Raw genomic sequence first — 27,752 nt, forward strand, 5'->3', positions numbered from 1 at the left:
AAACATTTGAAAAGTGGAGTCCAAACATTTGAGTATTTCCGAAAAAGTACTAATGATCACATCTAAGCTATTTGTAAAATGATAAAAATACTAAACAAAACAAACTTACAAATTTTTCTGGACATGGGAAGTCAAATAATTTAACCATGCCAAAGTCATCTCCTGTTACAAGGCTGATTCCTGAATGAGATACACAGGCACAGTTGACATCGGCTTTCTCGGCATGCCTGGACCAGATTCCCATAACTTCATCTCCTAGAATACTAGAGAGAAAAAGAACATTCACAGAGCAAACACAGATGGGTTCACTATCCTGAAAACAATCAGTCTGTATATTATCCTGTCATTTAAAATAAAACAAGTGAATTATAAGTATAAGGCAGGTTGGAGGACTGGATTTCATCTGGATGTTAACTCCTACCTTTTAAAAATTGAAGTTCTATAATATAAGGGTTTTTAAAATTATCCTTTTAAAAATCCAGTTAATACTTTAGGAAAGCTGACTGAATTGTTTTTCAAATTAAAAGTGATATCTATGCTATAGGAATTTGTCATTTTTCATTGACCAAAAGGATGGATGCTCCTGGTGACCTGTCATACTGCCAGCAAATTTATCAAATAGATAAGCTTCATTTCTAACAACTCCAGTGTAACATTCCTTTGAGTAGAATAATATTACTACATTACTTAATAGCACCTAGCATGTATTTTTATTGCCTGTTTTAATTTTAAAAAAGATTTTTGTATTTGTTGTACCAAGAATTGAAGCTAGATCTATCCCTTGACCCTTCAAAAAAAATTTTTTTTGAGGCAGGGTTTTTGTTGAGTTGCCTAGACTGGCTTAGACTTGATCCTCCCAAATCACTGGGATTATAGGTATGCACCTTTGCACCTGTCTTTAAATGTTCAGGAACATATCAGGGCATTTTAAAAATCATAACTTCGATTTTTTTAAAAAAAATTACTTTATAAGAACTTGATAAATCATGGAGACTGATAAAGCATGTAAATATGTTCAATTCAAAGGGATGCAGCATGAATATAAAATTATTTTCCTAAGAGTTCAAGATATGGTAACAGAAACATGGAACTCAATTACTATTCCCTTGTGGAATGGCTCTTAACTATTCAGAAACAGGATTTTCCAAGTTACCTAAAAAGTTGCTTCTGCCCTTTCATGCAGTATTTACCTAGTCCATGTAGCCCAAGTAATTCTGTCAATGGCAGCATGATCCAGAAGATGTTTTCCTGAAGGCACTTCATAGACAAGCCGTTTATAGCAACCACTAGAGACCTTTTGTCAAATTAAAGTGAGACGAGAATCCCATTAGGTGAAGGCAAAATCCATAAGGGGTTTATAGAATACTGGCAAATTGCTACTTTGTTTTACATATTTTAATGTGAAGAATGCCAAAGTCACTATGGGGAAAAGGATAAGTGGGAAGGAAATGGAGAGATGTAGGCCAGAGTAGTAGATGTGTAGGATGAACACATCTCAAGGCTCAAAGTGCAACATGAGAACTACAGGTAGTAAAATTGTATTGTATTTGATACTCATGCTGAATAAGTAGATTTAGCCAGTCTTGACACAAAAAGAGAAATGGGTTTCTGAGATGATGAATATGTTAATTTTCTTCACTATAGTAACTTTTACTTTCACTATAGCAACACTGTCTATAAATATGTATTCCATAACATGTTGTGTACCTTAAATAGAGTGAAATTTATTTTTAAAAAAGAATGGGGTATTACAGATTTGTAATGCAAAAATGATGAGTGGTAACAAAAGGCAAGAGCTGAGAAGCCATGGAACTCTGCTTTAAATGCATTCAACATAAAAGCAGAAATAACCTTGTAAACTGGGTATATGGTATTAGGTGCCATACCTGGAGATATCTGCTATCTGCAGAGAAGTCCATTTGAATGACAAAGCTTGGGATGTCTTTGCAATAGCTGATTCTGTTAAGCGTGGGGCCCAATGTTAGGTCATAAAAATCCACTGAGTTCTCACTAGAACCAACTGCCAGATATCGGGAATCTGGACTAAACCTGAATATATAACAAAATGTAAAAAAAATACATTAGATCATAAGAAATAGTTTAAATATTTAGATATTTAAGAAATTTCTAGCTCTTGAAAGTAAGTTTGTGATACGGTATAAAATTTGTCTGACACAACTGATCATGTATATGGCGACTGTATTTGTTAAATGAAATAAGAAAGTTTTACATTTCATTTGAATATTCTATTGTTATCACCCAATTACTTTTTAAAATATCTTTTAAAAAATCCATTACCATTCCATAATTATTAACATAATTCACTAAGATAGGATTCTTTCAGCTGGAAAAATGATATCTTAAAGCTGCTTTAAGAACATAGTCCCGCTCAGCTTGCTTCAGCTTGTTGAGATGAAGTGACTAGTTGAAGCTTGGAAGAACTTGTGTTAAAAGACAGAGTGAAATACAATTTGCCTGGTAAGCATGGGAGACAGCCTGAGACAGTCTGAGAATGTTCTATGAGTCTTGTTCAGATAACTTAGGGACATGTAGGGGCAAGGAAAGCCACTTTCACTGTTTTTACACACTAAAGTTCTGAGCAGGTTTCGTTTATGAAAGGATTTTACTGGTGAAGAAAGCACACTTTGACAGATGCAATAATTTCATCTACTGATCACAGAGAAGTGCCCAGTGAAGTGGCAGTTCAGTTAAATAAGCGTAAGCACTGAAAATTAAAATTTCCAAAAAACAGTTTGATTCCGATTCTGGAACCTGAAAGGTGTTCAGTGCTGACAGACTGAATGAACAAGAAATGGGAATCCAGAGAAGGTACATTAAAAGCAAAAAAGGAGAAACATGAAGATCACAGAGGATAATCTGTGAAGCCTAACTGATAGTAAGAGAAGCTATGTTTGGGGTTATAACTTTGTTTTTACAACTTCTAAAGGGCAGGTGACTCTTGTATTAAGAATGAGAGTTCATAATGAATTTGCTGTACATGTTTAGTATGACACTAACATTACCTAGTACTTCGTATTATAAAGCACTGGTTGGTGCCCCTTGATTTAACATTGCAAAGAGAATTAAGTATATAAGTGGCCACATTTCAGCATACAATTTACATAGAATGCTATAAGTCACATGGCCTTTTTTGAAGGTGTAGATAAGGTTTTTTGCAAGCTGGGCCCATTTAATTAATTTCAAAAATTCTATTTCATTTGTCAACTAACCTGATATCATGGATTGCACATCGTCTATCTCTCTTCTTTCCCCATATTTTTAGAGAGCTCACAAGTAAAATAATAAATTCTCCATTTTTCATTCCAATAGCCACCATGTCCCCTTCAGGGCTATAACACACAGTACGAGCAGCATGTCCCAGATTCACTTTGTTTAACATCTTCTGTATAAGAAGCAAAACAGTCACAGAAGACCAAGTTAGAAGTACTTAAAAATTTAGCCAGTTTCCTCCCAAAATTCTCAACATAATTCTGAGTACTAGCAATTTAGGGTTTCCACTTCTTAGAAACTAACATTTTTTAAAAAGTTGTACCTACTTTATCAGCAATATCCCAGAGTCTCACTGTCCCATCCTCTGCAGCAGAAAGGAAAAAATCCCTGGAAGGATGTGTTGCTAGCCCCCAGATCGGTCCATCCACATGTCCGCTAACCAAAATATTACATGCTGCATTTTTCTCTCCAACTTCAATTATTTCAGCATTCTTTGTCCCAACTAGTATCTTGCCCTGAAACATAAAAGGGAATGATATATGTAATGTACCACAACAGGTACATGCTTTGAGCTAATTTAGTCACAAGCCCATCATTAGCTCGTGTGAATTTTTCTGTGCCTATAGGCACACATCAGCAAGACCCCTGAGCTGGGGTGCATAGTTGAGTCCATGTGAAGAGAATACACCTAGATTCTTAAATAATCTTGAGTTGTGACTTTGTGATAATCTAAGGATGTCCAAAAAGGGGTATAAGTACATTGAGATATAGGAAGATAGAACTGGAATTTTTAAAGAGCAAGTATAAATAAGCTTAGCTAATATTTGAATAAGCAGAATGAGGTTAATGCACATACATGATTTATAAATACACTTAATGAGTGCATACATGCTCCACAGTTTTTATAGGAATGTATGTTTTTACAAAGTATATACAGCTGTCTAATCAAAATGAGTCAACTAGCAGGGATTTTCAATTCTGTCTACCACAGTTAGATTTAAGAAAGGAAACCCTGTTTAGACAGAATGGCTTCCCATCTTATGCACTGCACTGGCATCAACTACGGAACTCAAAGTGGAGTGATAACTAGCAAGTGAACCCATCCTCGTGTATTATTAAATATTGTCCATTAAATCACAATGTGAGAGAATCAGTAAAAACTGCTGTTTTCTGCTACACCATATCAGGTCAAGGAACATCTTACTTTGCCTCTGCACACGGAACGAACACAGTCTGTGGCTTGTCCTGTCTCAAGCCTGAAGGCCCGGCATCGTCTCAGTTCCTGATCCCACAGTTTAACTGCTCCTCCTTCTTTTGACCTAAGTAAATAAAAACCAAACCCCAAAAGTATCTTAGTAACTATTATAGATAATTTTCATTATAACAAATACTAAATTTTAAGTAGAATACTAAAAAAGCCCTATATAATTTATTATAAATTTCTATGGCAATCTTAGGATTCAGCAAATTTTATTTTGTGAACTTATTCATTTTTCTCTGGCATATCTTGTTTAGCTTCCACCATACATTTTCCTCTTCATGATACTTAAGATGAGGGAAAAACCATTTTTAACATAGGAATTGAAACGTGAAGCAAGATAATAGGATTATAGGTGATACACTATAGAGTCTTATTTACTTGGGGGCGCCTTACCATTGAGCTGCATCCCCAGTCTTTTATTTTGAGACAGGTTCTCATAAAATTGCTGATGGTCTCACTAAATTGCCAAGGCTGGCCTCAAATTTTTGAATCTCCTGCTTTAGCCTCCTGAGTTGCTAGGATTACAAGTGCACACCATCATGCCCTGCTATAGAGCTTATTTTTAAGGGCCAAAAAAGAAGCACGTTTTTTTCCTACCACTATCAAGACATCCTATAGTTCAAAGGCTACTAGTGAGAAGTGGTGTGCAAAATGGGGAGATGTGAGAAATACAAGTGTGTAGAGTTATTTGTAAAAGACAGTCCACTTTTAGATTTTCTCTTGGAATAACTGAACAATGTATTTCTTTGTTTTTTGTTGGATAAATTTGCTTGTCTTAGGAGAACATGTGCCTGCATGCCACGATACATTCATTCTTCAGGTGAAAAGGAAATGCTGTTTTTTTAACTGATGAATGTGGGTTCTTTCCATTCCTGTAGTGAAATGTGCTTGTGTGTCACATTCCAACATGTAGATATATCTGGTTACTGTTGGGAGATTTGAAAATCATTCAGAAACAGGTTTCTCCTTACATTTACATATATATTTTTAAATTTTTAGTTGTAGATGGACACAATACCTTTATGTTAATTATTTTTATGTGGTGCTGAGGATCAAACCCAGTGCCTCACACATGGAAGGCAAATAACTGATGCACGCACACAGTCCTGAGGAAACTCAGTTCTTTTTTTTTTTTAATTTGTTTTTAGTTGTCAGTGGATCTTTTATTTATTTGTATGCGGTGCTGAGGATCGAGCCCAGGGCCTCACACATGCCAGGCAAGCGCTCTACCACTGAGCTACAACTCCAGCCCAAACTCAGTTCTTAATCTGTAAGAAAAATACCTATCTAGACCTAAGAAAAAGTATCTACCATTGGAGTTTTGGTTTATCTACAAGGGGGGAAAAAGCGATTTAAGATTAGGTAGGAGAATCCAGAGAAGGAACATAGAAGGCAATATAGTTGAAGCATATGAGGAGGAAGGCCAGAGAAGATAACCCATATCCTAGAAATAACCAGAATACCTAACTGTGAAAACCCTAGGTAGATGACAAATGCAAGTATTCAGTGAGGCTGTGAAAAGAAAGAGGACTCACGGCCTTTCTTTGCCACCAGTCACAATAAGTCCATCTCGCAGGGTGGTATACATGGCAAACACGGGCCCGTTGTGAGCTCTGGCCACAACTCTACACAATATGTGATCTTTCCACACACAGACATCACCACTGATGGTACCTGTAAACGTCAAGTTATTCTGAAAAGGAGTGGGGAAGGGGGAGATAAACTCATCAAAAGTGCAAAGAGAGTTCAAACTGATGTAATCTGTGAGTGTGTTGCTACTTCATCTGTGATTCAGCATGTGCAAGGTATGGATGGAGAGATGGACCCAAGAGGCAGAACCTGAACTCCAGGCTCAGCTGCCTCATGGCTTTTCCTTTCCCAGTCTGTCACTTAGCTAGGGTAACTTTGGACAGTTCTCTCTTTCCAACTCTAAAATGCTGTAATTCTAGTTTATATTCTTTTGTTGGACTGCTTCCTTCCAACTGCTCAATAAATAAAGTTCTCAGATTTAAAAAAAAAAAAAGGAACAGCAAATGAAGACTTTTTATTAGGTTCAGCAAAGCATTTTCCCATAGAAAATAAAACTGTTATCTGTACCAGTCATAGGGGGTTTTGAGAACTCTTCAGTTCTGATGATTTCACTCACTTTAGCAGTAGCACTAATTCATGCCTGTCTGCAAGGAGAATGTAAGTTCTGTGGTCATGGAGATGATTTCCCTTTTCTTTTTATAGTTCCTAACATAGACTCAAAGATGCTTAAACTGAAAAATATCACATTCTGCCAAATAAATATGTACCACTTTTATGTTTTTATATGTTTTAACAACTTAAAAAATGCTTAAACTGAGCATAAACTTACTTATATTCTGATTATACTGTTGCTTCATACATTAAAACTCACTTATTCTTAATATTTAATCTTTGTTTATTTTTTATTGACTATGAGGAATTTTAAAAGTGAAGGAAGTTCATCTACATGGGCAAATGAAATGTCAGAAGCATGTAAATGTGTGGGTTTTCTTCTGGAAATAAACTACTGGTCTAATATTAAGAATGCCCAGAATGTTCAATTGGAGCTTAACATAGCATGACCAATATTTTCAGTGGCCTTTTCCCCCAAACATAAGTGTAGTTAATTGTTCTAAACTTATTTTTTTCCTTCCTTCAAATAATTTCATACCTATATAAACACATAATAAGGAAATCTGCTTTGTTGTTGTTTTTATTTCACCAAAGGATTTTAGAAGCCTAGCCAGAGTAAGGTATTAAAGAAAAGACTGGGGATTATAAATTCACCCATGGGCCCATGTAGGACCTAGTGAGGAGAGGAAGAGGGAAGGCTCTTGATCTCTCTTCTGTCAAACCAGAGACTGTGATTTCTCCTTTTGTCTCTCTACTCCCTTCTTGGCCCAGGACACTTGCAACTATATAAGATGAAAGAAAGCAAAGGAAATCCTAAACCCAGGTCCAAACTTAAATTACTTGAAAATCATGCTTCTTGATTCATTTTTCCTTTTTTAAAAAATATTTATTTTTAGTTGTTGTTGGACACGATTCCTTTATTTTATTTATTTATTTATTTTTATGTAGTGCTAAGGATTGAACCCAGGGCCTCACACGTGCTAGGGTGAGCACACTGAGCCAAAACCCCAACCCCTCATATTTCTTTTACTCTAACAAAAAAATTTTTTTTTTCGTTTGCAGTACTAGGGACTGAATCAAAGGGCTTTACCTCTGAGCTACATCCACAGCCTTTTTATTTATTTTTTATTTTATTTTATTAGTTTTTGGCAGACACAACATCTTTGTTGGTATGTGGTGCTGAGGATCGAACCCAGACTGCACGCATGCCAGGCGAGCGCGCTACCGCTTGAGCCACATCCCCAGCCCGCCTTTTTAGTTTTTAAAAATTTAAGACTGTCTTATTAAGTTACCTAGGCTGGCTGGCCTTGAATTTGTGATCCTCCTGCCTCAGCCTTTTGAGTAATTGGGATTACAGGCATGTGCCGTTGCACCTGGCTACTCTTAACAAATTTTTAGGTATGTGAAGAACTGTTAGGAAGACAGAAGTTTCAGGATATATATGGTGACAGTTACAAGACTAGTGAAAGCCTTGGAGAACAGCAAAAGCCTAAGGATTCAAATTTTCATCATAATCCTCCCTCAAGAGCTTTCTTTCCCACTCCCTCATTTCTGAAACTATCAGACTTTTGAAAAATGAAATACATGCCTGACTAGGACATGTAGGGATCAACAGATTACCTGCCATATTAACATTGATGTGGCTTATTTCAGGCAAGAAAATTGGTAGTCAAAATTACACCCCTACACAACATTTTAAGAGACATACTGCACCAAATGCAACAGCAAGCATGGTCTGCATCCGGGCATCTTCCAGTGTGTTCAGCAGCCCTTTTTTGCTAAGAAGAGCCCTTCCTGCCAGGGTCCAGAACTTCACGTGTTTTACTCCCACAGAGACAAACTGGGTATCTGAATCTGGTCGGAATTCTGCTACAAAAATTCGTTGGTTGTGCCCCACTCTGCTGGCAATCTTGGCACCTGATAAGAAGATATAACGAAATTATCCAAGTTAATATAAGAACCTAGCTAATCAACAGGCATGTTTGGGGGCTAGAGATGTAGTTCAGTGTTAGAGCTTATGGCTTATATCAATCCTCAACATGGGGGGGGCACTGTTTTAGATACATTTTTAATTGTTATATAATTAAATATTTGTTAAAAATACATGGATTTAAAAAAATGCTTATTAAAGGGAGGGCTGTGGCCCTTGCTCTGTTACCAAGCAATCACATGACTATAATTACTTGGGTAATATAAACTCCATAACTGAGTTATGTATTTACAGGGAGCTTCATTACCATTTAAGGGTCATAAAATGATTTTGGGAAACATTCTTTTCTTTTCCCTGTATATTTGGTAATACTATCCTATTGGTCTTCCAATATCATTTAAAATATACGTCATGGGTCAGGAATGCAGCACCTGTCTAACTAGCACTGAGCCTTGGGCTTAATCCCATCACTGCAAACACTCACACATAAGCGCGCACACACACATTTTCATTCTTTATTAAGGTCCTCTAACACCAATCAATCACTAATAATTAGCAAAGATACATATATAGTTTCTTACTGAAAGGAACAGCAGTTAATACTTTTTAATAATAATAATTTCATTAATTTTATGTTTTGTGAACTTAGAATTTCACTGGACTTTTAAAGTGAAACCTACCTATAGGACCACAAACTGTGTGCATGTACAGGATAGAGCTATTGTGAATGATGGTTTCAATCACCAACTTAAGGCAAATATTAAATACATAATTCATATTCACACACATTATCCTACCTTCCTGCCATCTCCAAATGGTAATGGTATGTTCTGGGTCTAGTCCCACAGACAGCAAGAGTTTGCCAGTAGCACTGAAGCTGACCGAACATACTCCCTTTGAATGGTAGCATCTTAGTATAGATAGAGTCTGCTTGCTCACTGCATCCCAGATGTGGATAGAAGGGGCTGTGGCTAAACAAAGATGAAATCCAAAAGTTGGAACTGACTTGTTATAAATGGTTCCATTTCTAAAATATATAAACCCATCTCTGAAACATGGAAAAATGTACCCAAGAAGGAGTATACTTAACAAAGAATAGCTCAAACTAAGACTAAATTTTTGGAAAACAAAACAAAACCAGAATACTTCTTTAGGCTATATTTCCAATTGCACTTTTGAGAAAATAGCATTTATACAAAAATCAGTCCATCATAACATTAAACAACTTATCAAAAAATAAGGCATGTTTGGGGGCTAGAGATGTAGTTCAGTGTTAGAGCTTATGGCTTATTCTCAACATCAGAGGGGAAAAAGGCACTGTTTTAGACACATTTTAATTGTTATATAATTATATAGAGAGCTATCTACATTTTTATACAATAAATATGTTAAATACAAATATATATTTAGCATCAATGTTACCTGGGAGAGAAATGAAAAGCAGACACAGTTATGAAAAGCAGTACTTAGAAAACCACCTGAACAAATCTCAAAAGAAAATTTTGACAATATAGATAGCTACATATTCCTTTATAAGATTTTTTTTTAAAAACCCAGAAGTTTAGGGAAAGATAAAACTCAAAATCTTTAAAAAAACAAAAAACTTTAATCATCCTATGCAGTGCTGCTACTACTTAAAAAGTTGCTTCCGGTTCTGTTTTTTTTTTTTTTTTTGTAGATTGGTTTTTACAGTGCGGAGGATTGAGCCTCACACATGCTAGGTAAGCATTCTACCATTAAATTACATTCCCAGCTTGATTCTCTGTATTTTATAAATTAAAATACCATAGCTTTGTATTATTATTTTTCCTGAACTACACTCTATAGCTAATTCAGTCTTAGAATGAATGTACTTTGAGTAAAACAATTAAAATACTAAGTGCATTTTCTTCAAATTATACATGTTATACATACTGCAAAAAGAGAGAAATATTAAGACAAGTTGTATTAAATTATTTGATGCAGAAAGAAATTTTGGTATCTAAAAAAACATAATATTTTTCACCATTTGCTATTTATAGAACACAATGGTACATTAAATCTGATAATTCAAGTAAAGCAGTTAAAATTTATTAAATCGATATTTAACTTGAGTATCATTAAGTAGAGAGGTTTATGTAACAGTAAAATATCAAAACTATAGAGAACTAGATATAAAAATTTGCCAATAATAAAATACGTTGTTTGAAAAATTTATTATAATAATTTAAGTACTGGGCTAAAAATGTTCCACATTCACTAAAAGTCAAAGTTTACCTAGGGCATAGTTGAACTGAGTCTCAAGGCATGTTAGATGGCTTAAATCGGTCAGAGTAATAGGAAGGATTTTTAGGTGATAGTTCTGAAAGGGGTTTTATTCCTCTTTCCCACTGGATGAAAGCAAGGAAGCATGTGACTTCAAATGCTGCTGCAGCCCTTGAGTGACCACGAATGCAACTGGCCTTATTGGTGAAGCCAATGCTATGCCTGGCAGAGTGGCAAAGAGCGAACATGCCTGGATCCTGGGTCCTGGAAGTGCTCCAGAAGCAGCAGACTCAGGAGACTACCCGCCTTCCTCACTGTTCATGCTAATAAACATCCTTTTCTGTTGTAGAGGGCACCCAGAGACCCACAAAGCCATCTGATAGACACCCACTACCACAACAAATACTAAGCAAAAGCAGAGGGAAAACTCTCCTGCCTAAAGGATCAAAGGTATCAAATTTTTAAGTTCCACATATAGTCATGGAGGACTGAAATAACTTTGTCAGAGATAAAAGTATTCCCTTAGTGTCCACTGAAGATACATCTAATGTCTTCAGGGTAATTCCACCATATCTTTTCTACTATAAGTGTTTATCAACCTACATTCCAAAGTAACTATTTGAGAACTTCACTCCTCTTAAAACCAACCCCTGCTTCTCCCCTCCCTACTCTCAGTTGATGACATAATCAGATAGGCGTTTCATTATTTTATCATCCCCAAATCTACCATTTTATATTTGTACCTAAACTGCCTTCATTCTTTATGTATATAGACAATTCTCCCTGCCCAATGCATTTCCCCCCAAGTATTCACCCATCTCATTTAGCTAACTGCTCAAGCAAAAAATTAGTATTTAGCCTCACTTTATCTTACCCCAAATCCAACTCATCAGAGAGGATTGCTGGATTTACCTCTAAACTATGTCCCACGTCTGTCTAGTTTTTTCTACTTTCACTCCTGCTACCCTTGTTTGTCTTTTGCTTGGACTATAATAATAGGCTCCTAATTGTCTAATTTCCTCTTTCTCAACAAGCTAGTGGAGGTGGCTTTCTCAAAATACAAATTAGATCATTGTGTTATTTAAAATTCTCCAGTGACAGACTAACCTTGACATGAATCCAGACTCCCTCTGGGAGCTGACCCCTCCCTCCTTCTCACTGTGGTTATCTCAGCAGCTTTCCTCCAGGCACACTCACTTTCTAGTTTCTTGACCCAGCCTTAGGTTTTACACAGGCTGGAGGTTGGTCATTAGAAGGCCCTGCCTGTGGGCTGGCTCTTGGAGTGTGTAAGAACTTGGCTTCTGAAGTGTTCCTTATGTTACACAACTGCTCTGTCTTGTTAGGGGCACTGACACCTGCTTTCTTCTGGGAGTCTGGTATTTTGGGACTTGTGATTGCACTTCACATCTATGTGCCCAACCCCAAATAAAAGCCCTGGACTCTGAGTCTTAAGTGGGCTTCCCTGGCAAAACACCCATGTGTATGGCTAGATTAGCTGGTGGGGATAAAGCTGGTCTTGTGGTCCCTGCGGGAGTCAGAAAGTCTGTGACTGGGTCCTCCAGACTCTGTCTTATTTGTCCTTTTCTCTTGCTGGACAACCAACTCTGAGCACTGCAATTCCTTCCAGTGAATTCTGAATGCATGGTAATTCTTGAGACCCCCAAAATGAGCCTCAGCCTGGAGCTTTCATTCATGTCTTGGCTGTCAATTTACATAATTCCTGGCATGGCTACTGGGATATTAAGCTTGTATTAATAATCTAAATTCATGAAACTGATAATAATTAAGTCAGAATGCAAATAAAACAACTGTTGACAATCACAAAAATTCATGTTCAGTAACAGATGATAGAAATATTTTTCACAAACTACCTGCTGAGAATAAAAAAGTTCCATTCAAGCTTGGTAAATTTATCCAACTATCCCTTTTGCTGTTCCCCACATATTTTTTTATCATCAGTTGTGCTATGTCTCAGAACCACTTAAAGATGTACTAAAATGTTTCCTTATCTTCTTCAAAAATATTTTTTTTGTAGTTCCATGGAGGCTATTTATAGAGGCTAACTTTTCTGTCTCTTCAGAGTTGGCATCTTGAATAGTGACTGGCTAGTACTTACAGCATCTATCAAACCGTCAAGAGCTAAAGGAAACCACACAAAATAATTTGGTGGTAAAACACTGACATAGGGTTAGGGGATATAGTTCAGTGGAAGAGATTATGCTTAACAATGCACAAAGCCCTGGGTCTGGTCCCCAGCACCAGAAAAAAAATAATAATAATGCATACTGTATTATTATTATTATTATTTTGGTACCAGGGAACTAACCCAGGGGCACTTAACCACTGCTCCACATCCCAGCTATTTTTAAATTTTTTATTTTGAGACAGACCCTCACTAAGTTACTGAAGCTGGACTCAAACTTTCAATCATCCTGCATCAGCCTCCTGAGTTGCTGCGATTACAGGCATGCGCCACCATATCTGGCTATGTAACATTCTTTTAGCACAACTATAGTGTCATTCCATAATAAACACAATTCTTTACCATCTCATTTGAGAACAACATAATCCACACTTCACTGTACCTTAAAAGTATAACATTCAAAATCCACTTTTCTTCCCTCACCCTTGTTTTGACATTATAGAGATGCACTGGTTAAAAAAGAAAGTAAACGTTGTAGTACAGATATATGTGTATGTGTATACGTGTGTGTGTGTGTGTGTGTGTATCTTAAAACCTGTGAAGTTATAATTGTGTCACCGTAACTTATACTGTGTAACTTATGAGACTGTCACAGTCTCTGCAGCCACTCAACTCTACCATTAACAACACACAAACCACCACAGATACTCTGTAAGTGAACATGGCTATGCCTAATAAAGCTTGGTTAACAAATACAGAAATCTGAATTTCATATAATTTTCATATGTCATAAAATAGCATTCTTTTAATTTTTCCCAACTACTTAAATTAATAAAACTGGGCTGTACAAAAGCAGGTGGTGGCCCAAATAAAGCCCATGAGCTATGGTTTGCCAACCCCTGCTCCCGGGTGAAACCAAGTAAGCAGTGACCTTGCCTGTTGATTTTAATAAATAGTTGATTTGTCAAATCATAAAATCATATTCTGCCCTGATGGAGGGGAAAGAAACAGATAAAAATCTTTTATCAAACTGCTAATTCATATTATATTACATAAATTTAAAATATAGTTGAAAAGGATTAGTTATTATAATATCTAAAGAAAATAGCTACACATTGTTAATTTAATTATTATCTTTAATTCATAAAGCTAAGATCAATAATAGTTCTAAATCTTTAAGTGATCTGTTGATTTAATATATACAACTAAGATAGTATATAAAAATCTGATTTTATTTTTGTAATTTATTCAGAGTCAATATAATTTATTTATATTTAAGATTAAGTTTTGATCATTTTGATCATTTTTTCCCTTTCCTTCCCCCCCCCTTTTTTTTGTGCTAGGGATTACCTCCAAGCTCTCCCACCTCCACTTTTCCTAACCTTATAATGTTACCAAGTTAGTAACTACTATGAAGAATTCTTGTGATGATTAAATGAGGTAGTATAAGGAAAGTACTTAGATTAGTTCCATGCTTATGGAAAAAAAGGTCAAAACATTCATTTTTTAAAAAATACTATTATTGCAGATTGAGCTCAGTATCATGTTATTAAACTAATATATTCTTTATTACAAATAATTTACAAACTTTTTGTAGAGTAATAAGATGTTTGATGCAAGTAATAATAGTCACTCAGATATCTTATTTACTTTATAAAAATTTGGGCTACCATTACCAAACAATATAAATAAAACTGAAAATATTAAATTTTCCCTTACCTGACATATCTGCTGAATCACCTATAAAAGAAAGCAACAGAAAAGTTGTTACCAATAAATAACACAAATGCCTTAAAATCTGCAAAACCCATTATCATAAATATTTTTAAAATAACTTAATAAAATATATGCAATCAGTTGTATTACACTGAGTAAACAGAGAGAAGGCAACCATTTCAATTATATGCACATATTAACATTCTATGTATGACCTTTCAATCTTTCTTTGATAAAAACAATTTTCTTCATAATTACTTACATGAAATTGTAATTATAACTTTAAAAATAATATTTATATGATTTAAATTGATAATACACTTATTTTGGGGTCATAAAATGCACCACTTAATGAGTCTTTTGGAATTTTAATGCATCTCTGCCTACAGGGAAGAATTTAATCTAAATCTTCTGAGGGACATAATAGCAAAGATTACAATATAACTCAAGAAAAAAATTCTTTTTTTTTTAACTAAATATTTTCACTATGAGTTAAAGTTTGCCAAGAAAATGTGAATACCTATCTATACTCATTGTATTTGTGGTGAAAATACCTGTTTAAAAAAAACTTAAAAATTAACAGTCTTTAGGGCTGGGATTGTGGCTCAGTGGTAGAGTGCTTGCCTAGAACGTGTGAGGCACTGAGTTCAATCCTCAGCACCACATAAAAGAATTAACAGTCTTTACCAAAGAAAAAAGGAGTAGGATCAAACCCGGGCCGCATGCATGCCAGGCGAGCGCACTACCGCTTGAGCCACATCCCCAGCCCTAATTCTGTGATTTCAAATCTCCAAATGGAGAAGGAGGCTCCCCTATGGAAAGCAATCTCACTGTTCTCATATATACCTTGACCCATGAAATGTAGTTGGAAGATGTCCAGAGTGGACATTCTAAAAGAAGTACTAGAGAAGACTCTGTCAGAATAGGATAGTTTCCAAAACTGGAGAAAAAAGTTATAGGAAAAAGTGATTACATGTTCTAGATACCCCCAAAATGAGGACCAATGAGTAGCAATTAGAGAGACATATTTCCATTCTATGTGGAGAACTATTTTATAAATGAGCTTCCTAGGGAGAGGTTAGACTACCATATTAGGCATAAAATAGTGATGGGTTCAATTATATAATGGATAAAAAGATACATTCGGCCCTGAGATTTAAGATCCTAGTCAAGAAAATAAAAGTCTGAGTGTAACTGGCTAACATACCACAAAGTAAATATTTAAATTTCTTTATGATCCATATAATTTTTTAAAAAAACCCAACAACTTAAATGGTGTTTTGTGCCTTGTGGGTATTAAATAAGCTTGGCAGCAAAGTGACTACCTATCAGTTCCCTTTAAGAAAAAACATCCCTCTCCATTCTTTGTTCTTCCCTGAGTTCCTCTTATACTTAGTCATCAGTAAAGCATTTTTTTTGTTAACCATTTTATAAAAAATTACAAGTGAGACAAGGCACAGGGCTACGTGCATGATTTAAAATTCACCTCTGCACTGCAGAGTTTGACTTGGAAAGAGAAGGGAAGACCATGAGCCATTCCACGTTCCCTGAACTGTTGCCTTTCAAAATAAAGGGAAAGAAGTGGAGAAAGGGGCCAAAATTCTGAAAGATTAATGTGTGATTATGACAATTCTCAACTAAAAGAAACCTATGGCACTAATATGAGAAAAGTTGCTTAACAAAAGGAGAGCAGAAGAAAGAAAGGAAGAATGAGCAAACAAAGAACCATACCTTCTAGAATTCTATTCACAAAATGTAAATTACATTAAAACTGGGATTTTGTCTTTTTATAAGCTGCTAGAACAATACCTTGCACATGGTAGGTGCTTAATAAGTTTGTTGAATAAATAATTTACTCAGTAACAATTAACAGAGCAATAACTATATACCAAGAGATAATGAAGCTAGGTGTATGGTCTCTGTTCCTTCAGGAGATAGGCCTTATTCCTTGTGCAGAGGAAAACAAGACATTGCTTTCAAAGAACTTAGTGAAAATGGGAGTATACATTTATATTCCTATACAAAGATTAGAATACTGGGTACTGTAATAGTCTACTTTCCTTTAAAAGCAGAAAACTGTACAGAAGGAAAAAGAGCAGGGACCCAGGGGGCATAGCAATAGAACCAGGAAACGCAGAGAACAAGTTTTTGACTAATCAATTCAGTACTTGCATGAAAAAATAAGGTATTAAAAGCATAATTTTTTAAGAAAAAGATAGCTAGAAAGCTAGCTTAGCAACCACAACCCCCTGAGGTCCAACCAACCCAATGATTTTAAGAACTTTACAAGCTATATGAAAGCTGTGAAGATATGACTGACTAAATCTATAATGTAGTACTCATAGTGATCAATGATTGGTAGATATGTCCAAATAGATCTGCTATCTTCAATCATTTTGGTTGTAAATCTATGGCCTTTAAATTTTTGACCAAGGTTAAAAAAAAAAAATTTTAAAAAAAGCAAGTAAACAGTGATTCCAGCAACTCAGGAGGCTGAGGCACAAGGATTGCAAGTTCAAGACCAGCTTTGGCAACCTAGTGAGATCCTATCTTGTAGAAAAAAAGGGGAGGGCTGGGGATGTGGCTCAAGAGGTAGCGCGCTCGCCTGGCATGCGTGCGGCCCGGGTTCGATCCTCAGCACCACATACCAACAAAGATGTTGTGTCCGCCGAGAACTAAAAAATAAATATTAAAAAAATTCTCTCTCTCTCTCTCTCCTCTCTCTCTCTTTAAAAAAAAAAAAGAATGGCATTAAAAAAAAAAAAAAAGAAAAAAGGGGAGAGGGAGACTATGCATGTAGCTCAGTGGTAGAGAGCCCCTGGGTTTAATCCCTGGTACTGTAAAACAAACAACAACAACAACAAAAACACTTGATGAATCAGATTAATACTAAAGAAAAGGAAAAGACAGTGGGGATTTACAAACATGAAACAAATTTGTTTTTTCACTTTTTAAAAATATTTTTTTAGTTGTAGATGAACACAATATCTTTATTTTATTTATTTATTTTGTGTGGTGCTGAGGATCACACTTGCTAGGCAAGTGCTCTACCACTGAGCCACAAGCCCAGCCAGGTTCTCACTTTTTTTCTTTTGGTACCAGAGATTGAACCCAGAGGTGCTTAATTACTGAGCCACATCCCCAACCCTTTTTATATTTTATTTAGAGACAGGGTCTTGCTGAGTTACTTAGGGCCACACTAAATTGCTGAGGCTGGCTTTGAATTTGTGATCCTCCTGCCTCAGTCTCCTGAGCTGCTGGGATTACAGGCTGTGCCACCATGCCCAGCTGGGTTCTCACCACTTTCTAGGTTAACCCTTGCTGAAACAGAACTCTCCTCTCCTTAAAGTACTTCCTTTCTGCTTCATATGATACTGAATTAAATTTTTTTTGCTAATCAGAAATTCCTGATATCAGAATTAAATCTGAATATTTAAACCACTATATGACAGTTGACTTTTTAAAAAATATATTTATTTTTTAGTTGTAGTTGGACGCCATACCTTTATTTTATTTATTTTTATATGGTGCTGAGGATCGAACCCAGGGCCTCGCACATGCTAGGCGAATGCTCTACCACTGAGCCACAACCCCAGCCCCTATATGACAGTTGATTTTAAATTTAAAATTGTCTGTACTAACGCAGATAACCAAAGTTAGTAAGAGAAGGTACCTAGAAGCAAACCATATGGTATAATTTTGTGTGTGTTTTATGTACACAGAGTTTTGAAGAATCTGTAATTATATTACACTTTAATTTTTCCTAGGATGTTGAATTTATTTGAACAAAAATGCTTCATATTGTTTCTTTTTAAAATATAGAAACATACCTACTTGGCCAGTTGCCACTATGTTGATAAATTTGGGGTGCTGATTTACAGTGAGGCACAGAATATCATCATTATGTTCCTGATAAAAACTTTGAATCCCTATAAAGAAAGAATTTGAGAATTAAGTTAGAAAACTTTTAAGATATAACAACCAAATGCATTTATCTAGCACTATAAACTAACTTATCTGCTTATTCAACACATAGTTTTTGAGTACTTACTATACACATTATCAAAGGATAAAGAATCAGATGTTTTAAAAAGATAGAACCATATGATCTGAAGGATCAATCGTATGATCCAAGGCTGAAGATGCCAAGTACCACCAAAGACTTAAGAATCAAAATGCCATGGGAATTTAGCACAGAAGGACTTATTCTCATTATGGGAATATGACGCTTCTGCACTGATGCAGACAGATTCTGCAAATGTGAAGGAGGGTGGGGAAGGGCATTTTAGGTAGGTAGAGGAACCCTGAGGAAAGGCGCAAAGGCAGGGGTATGCATATATAATGACTCCTTTGGTTGTAGGGTCATGAGGAAGAAAAGTGAGCAATGCAGTTGGAAAGGGAAGTAGGGACTAGAATTATGAAAGATTTTCAAGGCTTATGATCTTTGTTTTGGTTTCCTAAAGAAAAAGATTCACCAGGGTCATACAAAAACCAGAGATAATTTCCCCTTTAATAGTTTGGGCCATATTTATTAATATTTCATATTTATTCTGCAGTCAGTGGAGAGGCACTAAAGTTTTTTGATCAAAGAATTAATGTATTCCCCCAAATAGAAGGGAGACCAATACAGAGAGGAAAGGGATCAAGAGGAAGGGAGGAGGGGAGAGTGTGGGGAAGTCCTAGGGAATAAAATATACCAATTATGCTAAGTCTATGTACAAGTATACCACAATGAATTCCATGCATATATAATTATAATGCACTCATTAAAATAACAATAATAGAAGGGAAGTCAGTAGAGTAGAGCAAGTAGATGGGAGAGGGAGGAGGGAAGGAAAAGAGAAGGTACTAGGGAATAAGATTGATCAAATTATGTTATGTGCATGCACATAACATAGTAATTACCACCACTGTGTATAATTATAATGCACCAATTAAAAATAAAAATGAAATTCTAGTATGATAAAAATGGAAGTAATGTGATTCATCTAGCAGGATTGACAGTGAAGAGATTTCAGGAGACTATGAAAGTACTCTACACAGGAGGCAATAAAAAACTAGGTTTATACAAGTAAAATGATTAGGTAGAACATGAGGTCAGAACAGTAGGTTGAATCCATATTAGAGGACCCTGAATATCAGGATCTCAAACAAAAGAAAACAAGACTAAAAACTCAATGATTACTTTTAACACACCTACTATTTTAAATTTTTCCTTGATATGAAATATGATTTTTACTTTCCAGGGCTGTGGGTTCAGTTAAAGAAACAAACAACTAATTATGAGCTGTTGGCTAAGTTGGTGGAATATCAGCTAATGAATCTATACTTCCTAGACTATGAGCACAGCAATGTAAACTGGTTGGAAGCCAAATACTAAGAACTGAAGCAGATGCCTCATCTCCCCCTCCATCCTCTCTCAGCACTTCACCATTAGAAAGGTGATTAATTATAAATCAGAAAGCTAAAAATCAAACCAAAAGTATAAACATGAAAGTTTATATATATATTTATTCCTTTCATGCTTGTCTCATTTTACTCTTTCCCATTCTCTTGAAGGATACGTGAAACCTCAATTAAAAAGGATTTTCTAAGTAGTACTTTTTTAAAATGGCTCAAATTATTAAATGAAAAATTGCATGTAATTCTGGTGAATCCTTTTCTTTAGCAAACCAGAAAAGAAAGATCATATTAATGATTAATACTGACAAGGGGAGGAGGATAATGATGCACATAATTTACTCTTTATCCATTCAGAATGAAACTATCAAAGGAAAACCCAAATGACTCATCAGGTAGACTCTGTTTTTGCTTTCAAACTTCATAAAGTTTGCAATCATATGTAATAAAACAGAATTAAAAATAAATACTTAACATCATTGGATCATATTTAATAAGATAACTCTATTTGCTCTTCAACAAGACTGTTAAATAAACATCAAGGAATATTTTCTCACAATCTTGGATCAAACAAGCAATAATCAGTAAACCCACAGACAAAAAGCTTTCTTGCTTGGCTTTCTAAGGCCTCACTAATCACCCCAGTGGTCACTTATCCAATGTGCTACTTTCAATCACTGTCAAAGACAACCATCCAAACCACCCATTCTCATGATGAGGTCATGGGAAAATAGAATTAGAGGCACAATGATTTTACTGTAAAATAGGATTCTAATGTATAGCGAACCTTTACTTTTAATAGAGATCTATGAGAACTTGGCCTTATAAAATACTTTTCTGCTGTATCATACTCTATTAATACTAAAGTATAACTAGATAGTGCCATAATATGAAATATTTTTTATTCTGGATCATTTCTCATATATTTCAATTATTATTTATAGGTTTAACAAAGAAATTTAAGCTCCTAGTTAAAAGATTTTAAATTAAAAGCAGAGTATATAAGGAGATAGAGAACTAGGGTTTCCTACCTGTAGCAACATTGTGCAGAATTCCAACTGATGCAGTGTGATAAATTATATCATCACCATCATTTAAATAATGTACATTATTCCTGCAGTCTCTGCCTCGATAACCAAATACAAGCTCCAACACGAGGTCCTATAACAATAATGAAACCATTATACAATTACTCCCTTCCTCATGTCTAAACATTCACCAATATTCTGTGATGTACATAGCATTAGCATCTTCAGTCAAAATGGAAGACGTGTTTTTGATGTTTTACAGAGTTCAAATACAAAATTAAGCTAGATATATTTTCTGTAGCCTGTTTTGGGCAAATGAAACACATTTCACAGTCTATACTTTTTCTATATAAAGTTATAAAAAGGAAAAGGGAATCACAAGGTTATCCAATTCTAAGAATTTCAGATTTAAGATTCCATATGAAAGAATACTTCAATTTTTATGATTAGTCAGAAAGAAGAATTTGATTTGTATTCATTGTTAGTTAATTATTTGCTCAGCATAGATAACTCAGGACAAATTATATCAAAGTCAGCTACTCTGAAGAATCCAAAGTTGTCTCTGACAACTCATGCTGAAAGTTCTGGCAGAGAAGGCTGCAGGGAGAAGCATTCCTGTTTTTCATTTCAATCCCTCTCCTATAGCTTTACACCTTGCTCAGGGCTCATTTAGCACAATTTTCTTATTTGCTGCTGATGCTGGGATTATGAAAGGTCTGGGAGGACCTTTCTTTTTCCTCAGCTAGTGCTGAAGGTTTCTTTGATGGAAGGAGGGACAGAAGGAGGAACAGACTTCATGAATCCTGTATAGTGACTATATCACATGGGGTAAAGGTTCCTGGAGTGGTGTAAATATTTTATCTTCAACTTATGAATTCAGGACACTAAGTATAAGACACGACTTCTGTAAGTAATAGATCACTCACATGTATTTATGTTTGGATGTTCTCATTTAAAAATTAAGAGAAACAAATTTATTTACCAACAATCTCTGCTTGTTGGTAGCAGAGATGGAACCCAGGGGTGTTCAACCACTGAGCCACATCCCCAGGCCTTTTTATTTTTTATTTTGAGACAGGGTCTCTAATTTGCTGTGACTGGCCTTGAACTTATGACACTCCTGAGTAGCTGGGATTCTAGGCATGTGCCACTACACTTGGCAAGTTAATCAATTCTTAAAATCAAACAAAATGATTATTCAATACACTTATTTTCATGAAAACTAATGACTTGGGTGTTGGGGGCGTTTCGGGCCGCCGCCGCCTGCTGTTGTTACTCGGGGCGCTGCGGCCACCGCCTCTCAGATGCGGGGCCTCCAGGCGAAGCTGGCTGGCCCTCCATCTGCGGCCTCAGCCTCCTACCTGGCTCTGCGCGCTCTTCTGCTACCGCAGTCGCTGGCGGCCGCCGCGGGCTCCGCGCGGAGCTACAGCCAGGAGTCCAAAACTACCTACCTGGAGGACCTTCTACCACTCCCTGAGTATGAATTGGCCCCATCCAAGTTAGGAGAGGAGGTGGGTGATGTTTATCTCATTGGAGCTCAAGGATTGCCTTGGTCATGTACTGTGGAAGATGTGCTTAACTTTTTCTCAGACTGCAGAATCCGCAATAGTGAGAATGGAATACATTTCCTTTTAAATAGAGATGGGAAACGAAGGGGTGATGCCTTAATTGAAATGGAGTCAGAGCAGGATGTGCAGAAAGCCTTAGAAAAGCATCGCATGTACATGGGTCAGCGATATGTGGAAGTATATGAGATAAATAATGAAGATGTGGATGCCTTAATGAAGAACCTACAGTTTAAGTCGTCACCTGTGGTGAATGATGGTGTAGTTCGATTAAGAGGACTTCCTTACAGTTGCAATGAGAAAGATATCGTGGACTTCTTTACAGGACTGAATATAGTGGACATTACTTTTGTAATGGACTATAGAGGGAGAAGAAAAACAGGGGAAGCATATGTGCAGTTTGAAGAAATAGAAATGGCCAACCAAGCCTTGTTGAAACACAGGGAAGAAATTGGTAACTGGTATATAGAGATATTTCCAAGCAGAAGGAATGAAGTTCGAACCCATGTTGGCTCTCATAAGGGAAAGAAAATGGCATCTTCTTCTACTGCTAAGTATATAACTGAGCCAGAAATGGTCTTTGAAGAACATGAAGTAAATGAAGACATTCGACCCATGACAGGTTTTGAAAGTGAGAAGGAGATAGAATTGCCTAAGGAGATGTCAGAAAAGCTTCCAGAAGCTGTTGATTTTGGAACTACGCCTTCATTGCATTTTGTCCACATGAGAGGATTACCTTTTCAAGCTAATGCCCAAGACATTATAAATGTTTTTGCTCCCCTGAAGCCTGTGAGAATCACCATGGAATACATTTCCAGTGGAAAGGGTACTGGAGAAGCTGATGTGCACTTGGATACCCATGAGGATGCTGTTGCAGCTATGCTCAAGGATAGGTCCCTGTTCAGCATAGGTATATATTGAACTGTTCCTGAATTCATGTCCAAAAGGAAAATAAGACTTCCAGGGACTCCAGATAGTAAGGATGAAGTAAGAAGCATTTCATTTGCACATCTTTTTTGGACATGGGCTATAAAATTCCTGTTTACTGGCAGAAACTGCTAGAGAAAGGATTTTGGGTTTGGAGTTAATGCTTCTAAGAAAAATTCATAGTGAACTTTTGAGAAGGAGAAAGATTCAATTTGGTATTATGAAATAAACTACAAATCTTAAATTTTTGTTTAAACTGTTCAGGATCTGATTAAGAAAATCTGTTTAATTCTTTATTTTATATAATTAAGCAGTTTGTTTTTATAGAGGATATGTTACCCATTGTAAAGACTACATATTTTTATTCAGTACTATCTTTAAAAAATCTTTTTCTCATTTAAAAAATAATCTGTTCAAAGTTTTGATTTTGCCTATGAATTGAGACCTCTGATGTAAAGCTTCTTATGGATGAAATAATGTTTTATTGTAACCAAACACTCACCAAAGCAAGGAAAGGTTTCAGACCTTTAAACCACTATGGTGTGGCAGATAGTTTTAATTTTAGCTATATTTGATTATTTAGATAGGGGTAGTGATTAAAATAAATAAATACCACAGGTTAGTGAGTATAAATGACAAGTTGGCAGTTTTATGTCTTTAGAAATGTTTTGCCTTTCTAAACCTTGTGGTTAAAGGCATTTAACATTGGTGCCTGTCTATTTAGGGGGAAGTCTAGTCTCAACTTAAAAGTTGATCCCCCCCCTTTTTTGGTTTTGGGTAAACTTTAAGGGTGTTTGTTAGTCTTGAAACTGTAAAGTGATATGTCACAATAGTCCAGACTTATAAGGACATTAATGGCTTCACTTGATTTAAACCAGCTCTAGACAGGAAAAAAAAAAATCTGTCTCCTCATTTGCTTTTCAGTGCAGTAGCATATCCCATATTTTAGAACAAGTAGGGGTGCCTTGCTTTAAATAAAAATAGCATTTAATGTATAATTGTGTGAAGGGTTTATGGATAAAGCTACTTCTGCCACATTGTGGCAGTACCTTCTGCTTTAATATTAACAGCTTGTTATTTAAATATTGGACAAAATGGCTGGCTTCAAAATGTAGTCATTAATAAAGTAACTTTATGTGCACCTGTGTAGGAGAATCAAAGTTCTGTATACTTTCTTTGCCTTGTTCCTGTTCTCAGGGTGACAGCTGTCACCAGGAGATGCAGTTACAGTTCTTAAAATTGAATTTTCCCAGATTTCAGAGAGGTGATATCTGGAAGAGAGATGTTGTTTTCTCTCACTTAATATATAACCATCTTTGATTACCAGCTAAGATATAAAAATCACTGTACTGTAAGCAGTCAATAAATGGAGGCTTGCTTTAGGCTGAAGATTACCTAAGAGTATTTATTATTGGAGTATGTGATTCAGTTGCTTATATATTTTATTACAGCAATTCCTGGTATATTAATGTAAGCAATGATTAATTTTCAGTTGTATTTAAAAAAATTCTCCTGTAAGTACATGACTTAATCTAACAGATGTACTACTCAGATGGAAATGTTTTCATATGTGGTTGCATGTGCCAAGTTGTGAGAACTGGTGTCCGTACTTATGTCATTTGTTCAGGGTCTGAACAATCCCATTCATAATTGGTATCTAATTTTCTTTAGAAAACACCTGTAGAGTCTATTGGGATTGGGTTTAGTGGGGAATTCATTCATTTGTACTTTGTCTTCAGCTAATGAGTTTCATTTGCACTTTTTTTGGGAAAAGAATGAGAGCAAGAGCATTAAAATACTGTGTGATGTGTAAACTTGAAGGAATATGTCTTCTTGCTTCACTAAAGACTGAGTTCTCAGTACAAAACAGGTTCATTTTTGGGAAGTCACCATATGAATTCTTATATTCTACTTATTAGTTTTTGTTCATAATTTAGGCTAGTGAGTGAGTGAGTGATTGATAAGGCAAATGTAGTTATTAGGAGAGGAGGAGATCCACATAACAGAATAAAAGTCTTATTCATTCACAGGACAAAAAAAAAAAAAGACTTGGGAGTTTTATAAAAAGAAACTTTGGATACATTTTAATAACATTAAGGAGTGGGTTTTCCTTACCTCTATGGGTCTTTTCTTCTTGCCAACATTATTTGTCTGAAGTTTCTCTGGCTGTGGAGGGGCCCTGCTCACTGGGGGCCTGAAACAGAGATGGAAGGAGGAAAGGCATAGATCACTTGGGGCTTTCACTGGGTCTCCACACTTGCCCTCCAGAAAGACTACAACTTGCCAAAAGAGAAGTGAGTCTCTGTTCTGTTAGACTGCACTCTCTAGATCCTGATACCTTCAAATTCAGTAAGGGGGAAAGAAAATAATTAGAAATTTTATTCATTTTAATTTCTTGGTGTATATTTCATAATGTAAATAATATACTAACACAAGAGCAGTTTGTTTATAAACAAATGTAAAAATGTTAGCTTGATATACAAAAAACTTTCTTGATGGGTGCATTAGCAACAAAGTCTAAAGTATTTCTCTAAAGCATCTAATACCTTCACATGACAGGTGTACAATATATATATATATATATTTTTTTCTTTTCTTTTTATAGTACTAGGGGTTGAACTCAGAGGTGCTTTACCACTGAGTTACATACCTAGCACCCACTGCCCACTTTTTTTTTCTTCTTGAGGAAGGATATCACTAGCATGCTAAGGCTAACCTTGAATTTGCAATTCTCCTGCCTCAATCTCTTGAAATATACTTATATATACATATGTATTCATTTATTTATATATTTGCCAGTGCTGGGGATTAAACCCAGGGCCTCATCCTCTACCACTGAGCTACATTCCCAGTCCTTTATATTTATTTATTTTTTGAGATAGGTACTCACTAAATTGCCTGGAATGGCCTCAAATTTGCAATCCTCCTGCCTTAGCCTCCCAAGGAACTGTGATTACTGTGCCCAGCAAATTTAATTATGTTTCTATAATGTTATGCTTTTATATTGTTGGCAACATAAAACACATTTGAGTCTAAACTTGTACTCATTACTCCTCCTCCACGCCCTTTGCTTTCTCTGCTTCCCAAAGTCTTTACTTTTGGCTATTGCATTGTCATCAGTTATTCAAGGGAAACATTTTAGAGTCACAAAGCATTGCAAACCACATAGCATTATGTAAAAGGCAATTACTAGGGTTGTGGCTCAGTGGCAGAGCGCGTGCCTAGCACATGTGAGGCACTGAGTTTGATCCTCAGCACCACATTAAAATAAACAAACAAAAGACTAAAAAAAAAGAGGCAATTACTATTACCACTGCTTCCAACTACTCCTCTTCTCTTTTTTTTTCTTTAATTTTTATTGTTGGTTGTTCAAAACATTCATAGTTCTTGACATATCATATTTCACACTTTGATTCAAGTGGGTTATAAACTCCCATTTTTACCCCGTATACAGGATGCAGCATCACATCGGTACACATCCACTGGTTTACATATTGCTATACTAGTGTCTGTTGTATTCTGCTGCCTTTCCTATCCTCTACTATCCCCCATCCCCTCCCCTCCCCTCCCATCTTCTCTCTCTACCCCCATCTACTATAATTCATTTCTTCCCCTTGTTTTTTTTCTCCTTTCCCCTCACTTCCTCTTGTATGTAATTTTGTATAACCATGAGGGTCTCCTTCCATTTCCATGCAATTTCCCTTCTCTCTCCATTTCCCTCCCACCTCTCGTCCCTGTTTAATGTTAATCTTCTTCTCATGCTTTTCCTCCCAATTCTGTTCTTAGCTACTCTCTTTATATCAAAGAAAACATTTGGCATTTGTTTTTTAGGGATTGGCTAGCTTCACTTAGCATAATCTGCTCTAATGCCATCCATTTCCCTGCAAATTCTATGATTTTGTCATTTTTTAATGCAGAGTAATACTCCATTGTGTATAAATGCCACATTTTTTTTATCCATTCGTCTGTTGAAGGGCATCTAGGTTGGTTCCAGTCTTGCTATTGTGAATTGTGCTGCTATGAACATCGATGTAGCAGTGTCCCTGTAGCATGCTCTTTTTAGGTCTTTAGGGAATAGACTGAGAAGGGGAATAGCTGGGTCAAATGGTGGATCCATTCCCAGCTTTCCAAGAAATCTCCATACTGCTTTCCAAATTGGCTGCAC

At 36.0% G+C, this 27,752-nt stretch overlaps 2 protein-coding genes across 3 annotated transcripts in view; one reads left to right on the forward strand and one right to left on the reverse strand.

Annotated features, from left to right (window-relative positions):
• Positions 1 to 27,752, reverse strand: part of EML5 (EMAP like 5) — a 180,120-nt gene that overhangs the window by 3,815 nt on the left and 148,553 nt on the right. For both annotated transcript variants that reach the window (XM_081289270.1, XM_081289271.1), the window contains exons 28-40: positions 25,703 to 25,781; positions 21,099 to 21,228; positions 18,498 to 18,596; positions 14,671 to 14,691; positions 9,362 to 9,535; positions 8,343 to 8,551; positions 6,028 to 6,185; positions 4,436 to 4,550; positions 3,558 to 3,746; positions 3,231 to 3,403; positions 1,887 to 2,049; positions 1,191 to 1,294; positions 110 to 263 (exon numbers count right to left, since the gene is read on the reverse strand). In XM_081289270.1, the coding sequence (XP_081145396.1) occupies positions 110 to 263; positions 1,191 to 1,294; positions 1,887 to 2,049; positions 3,231 to 3,403; positions 3,558 to 3,746; positions 4,436 to 4,550; positions 6,028 to 6,185; positions 8,343 to 8,551; positions 9,362 to 9,535; positions 14,671 to 14,691; positions 18,498 to 18,596; positions 21,099 to 21,228; positions 25,703 to 25,781 (1,768 nt within the window). The remainder of the gene's footprint in view (positions 1 to 109; positions 264 to 1,190; positions 1,295 to 1,886; positions 2,050 to 3,230; positions 3,404 to 3,557; positions 3,747 to 4,435; positions 4,551 to 6,027; positions 6,186 to 8,342; positions 8,552 to 9,361; positions 9,536 to 14,670; positions 14,692 to 18,497; positions 18,597 to 21,098; positions 21,229 to 25,702; positions 25,782 to 27,752) is intronic.
• On the forward strand, positions 22,622 to 23,581 carry LOC308646406 (G-rich sequence factor 1-like; the record flags this gene model as incomplete). The annotated part of the gene is made up of 1 exon (XM_081289273.1): positions 22,622 to 23,581. The coding sequence occupies exon 1, from the start codon at positions 22,769 to 22,771 to the stop codon at positions 23,579 to 23,581; it is 813 nt and encodes a 270-aa protein (XP_081145399.1). The 5' UTR covers positions 22,622 to 22,768.

This window comes from Spermophilus citellus (genome assembly GCF_964194105.1).
Source record: "Spermophilus citellus genome assembly, chromosome: 4".
Lineage (NCBI taxonomy): Eukaryota > Metazoa > Chordata > Mammalia > Rodentia > Sciuridae > Spermophilus > Spermophilus citellus.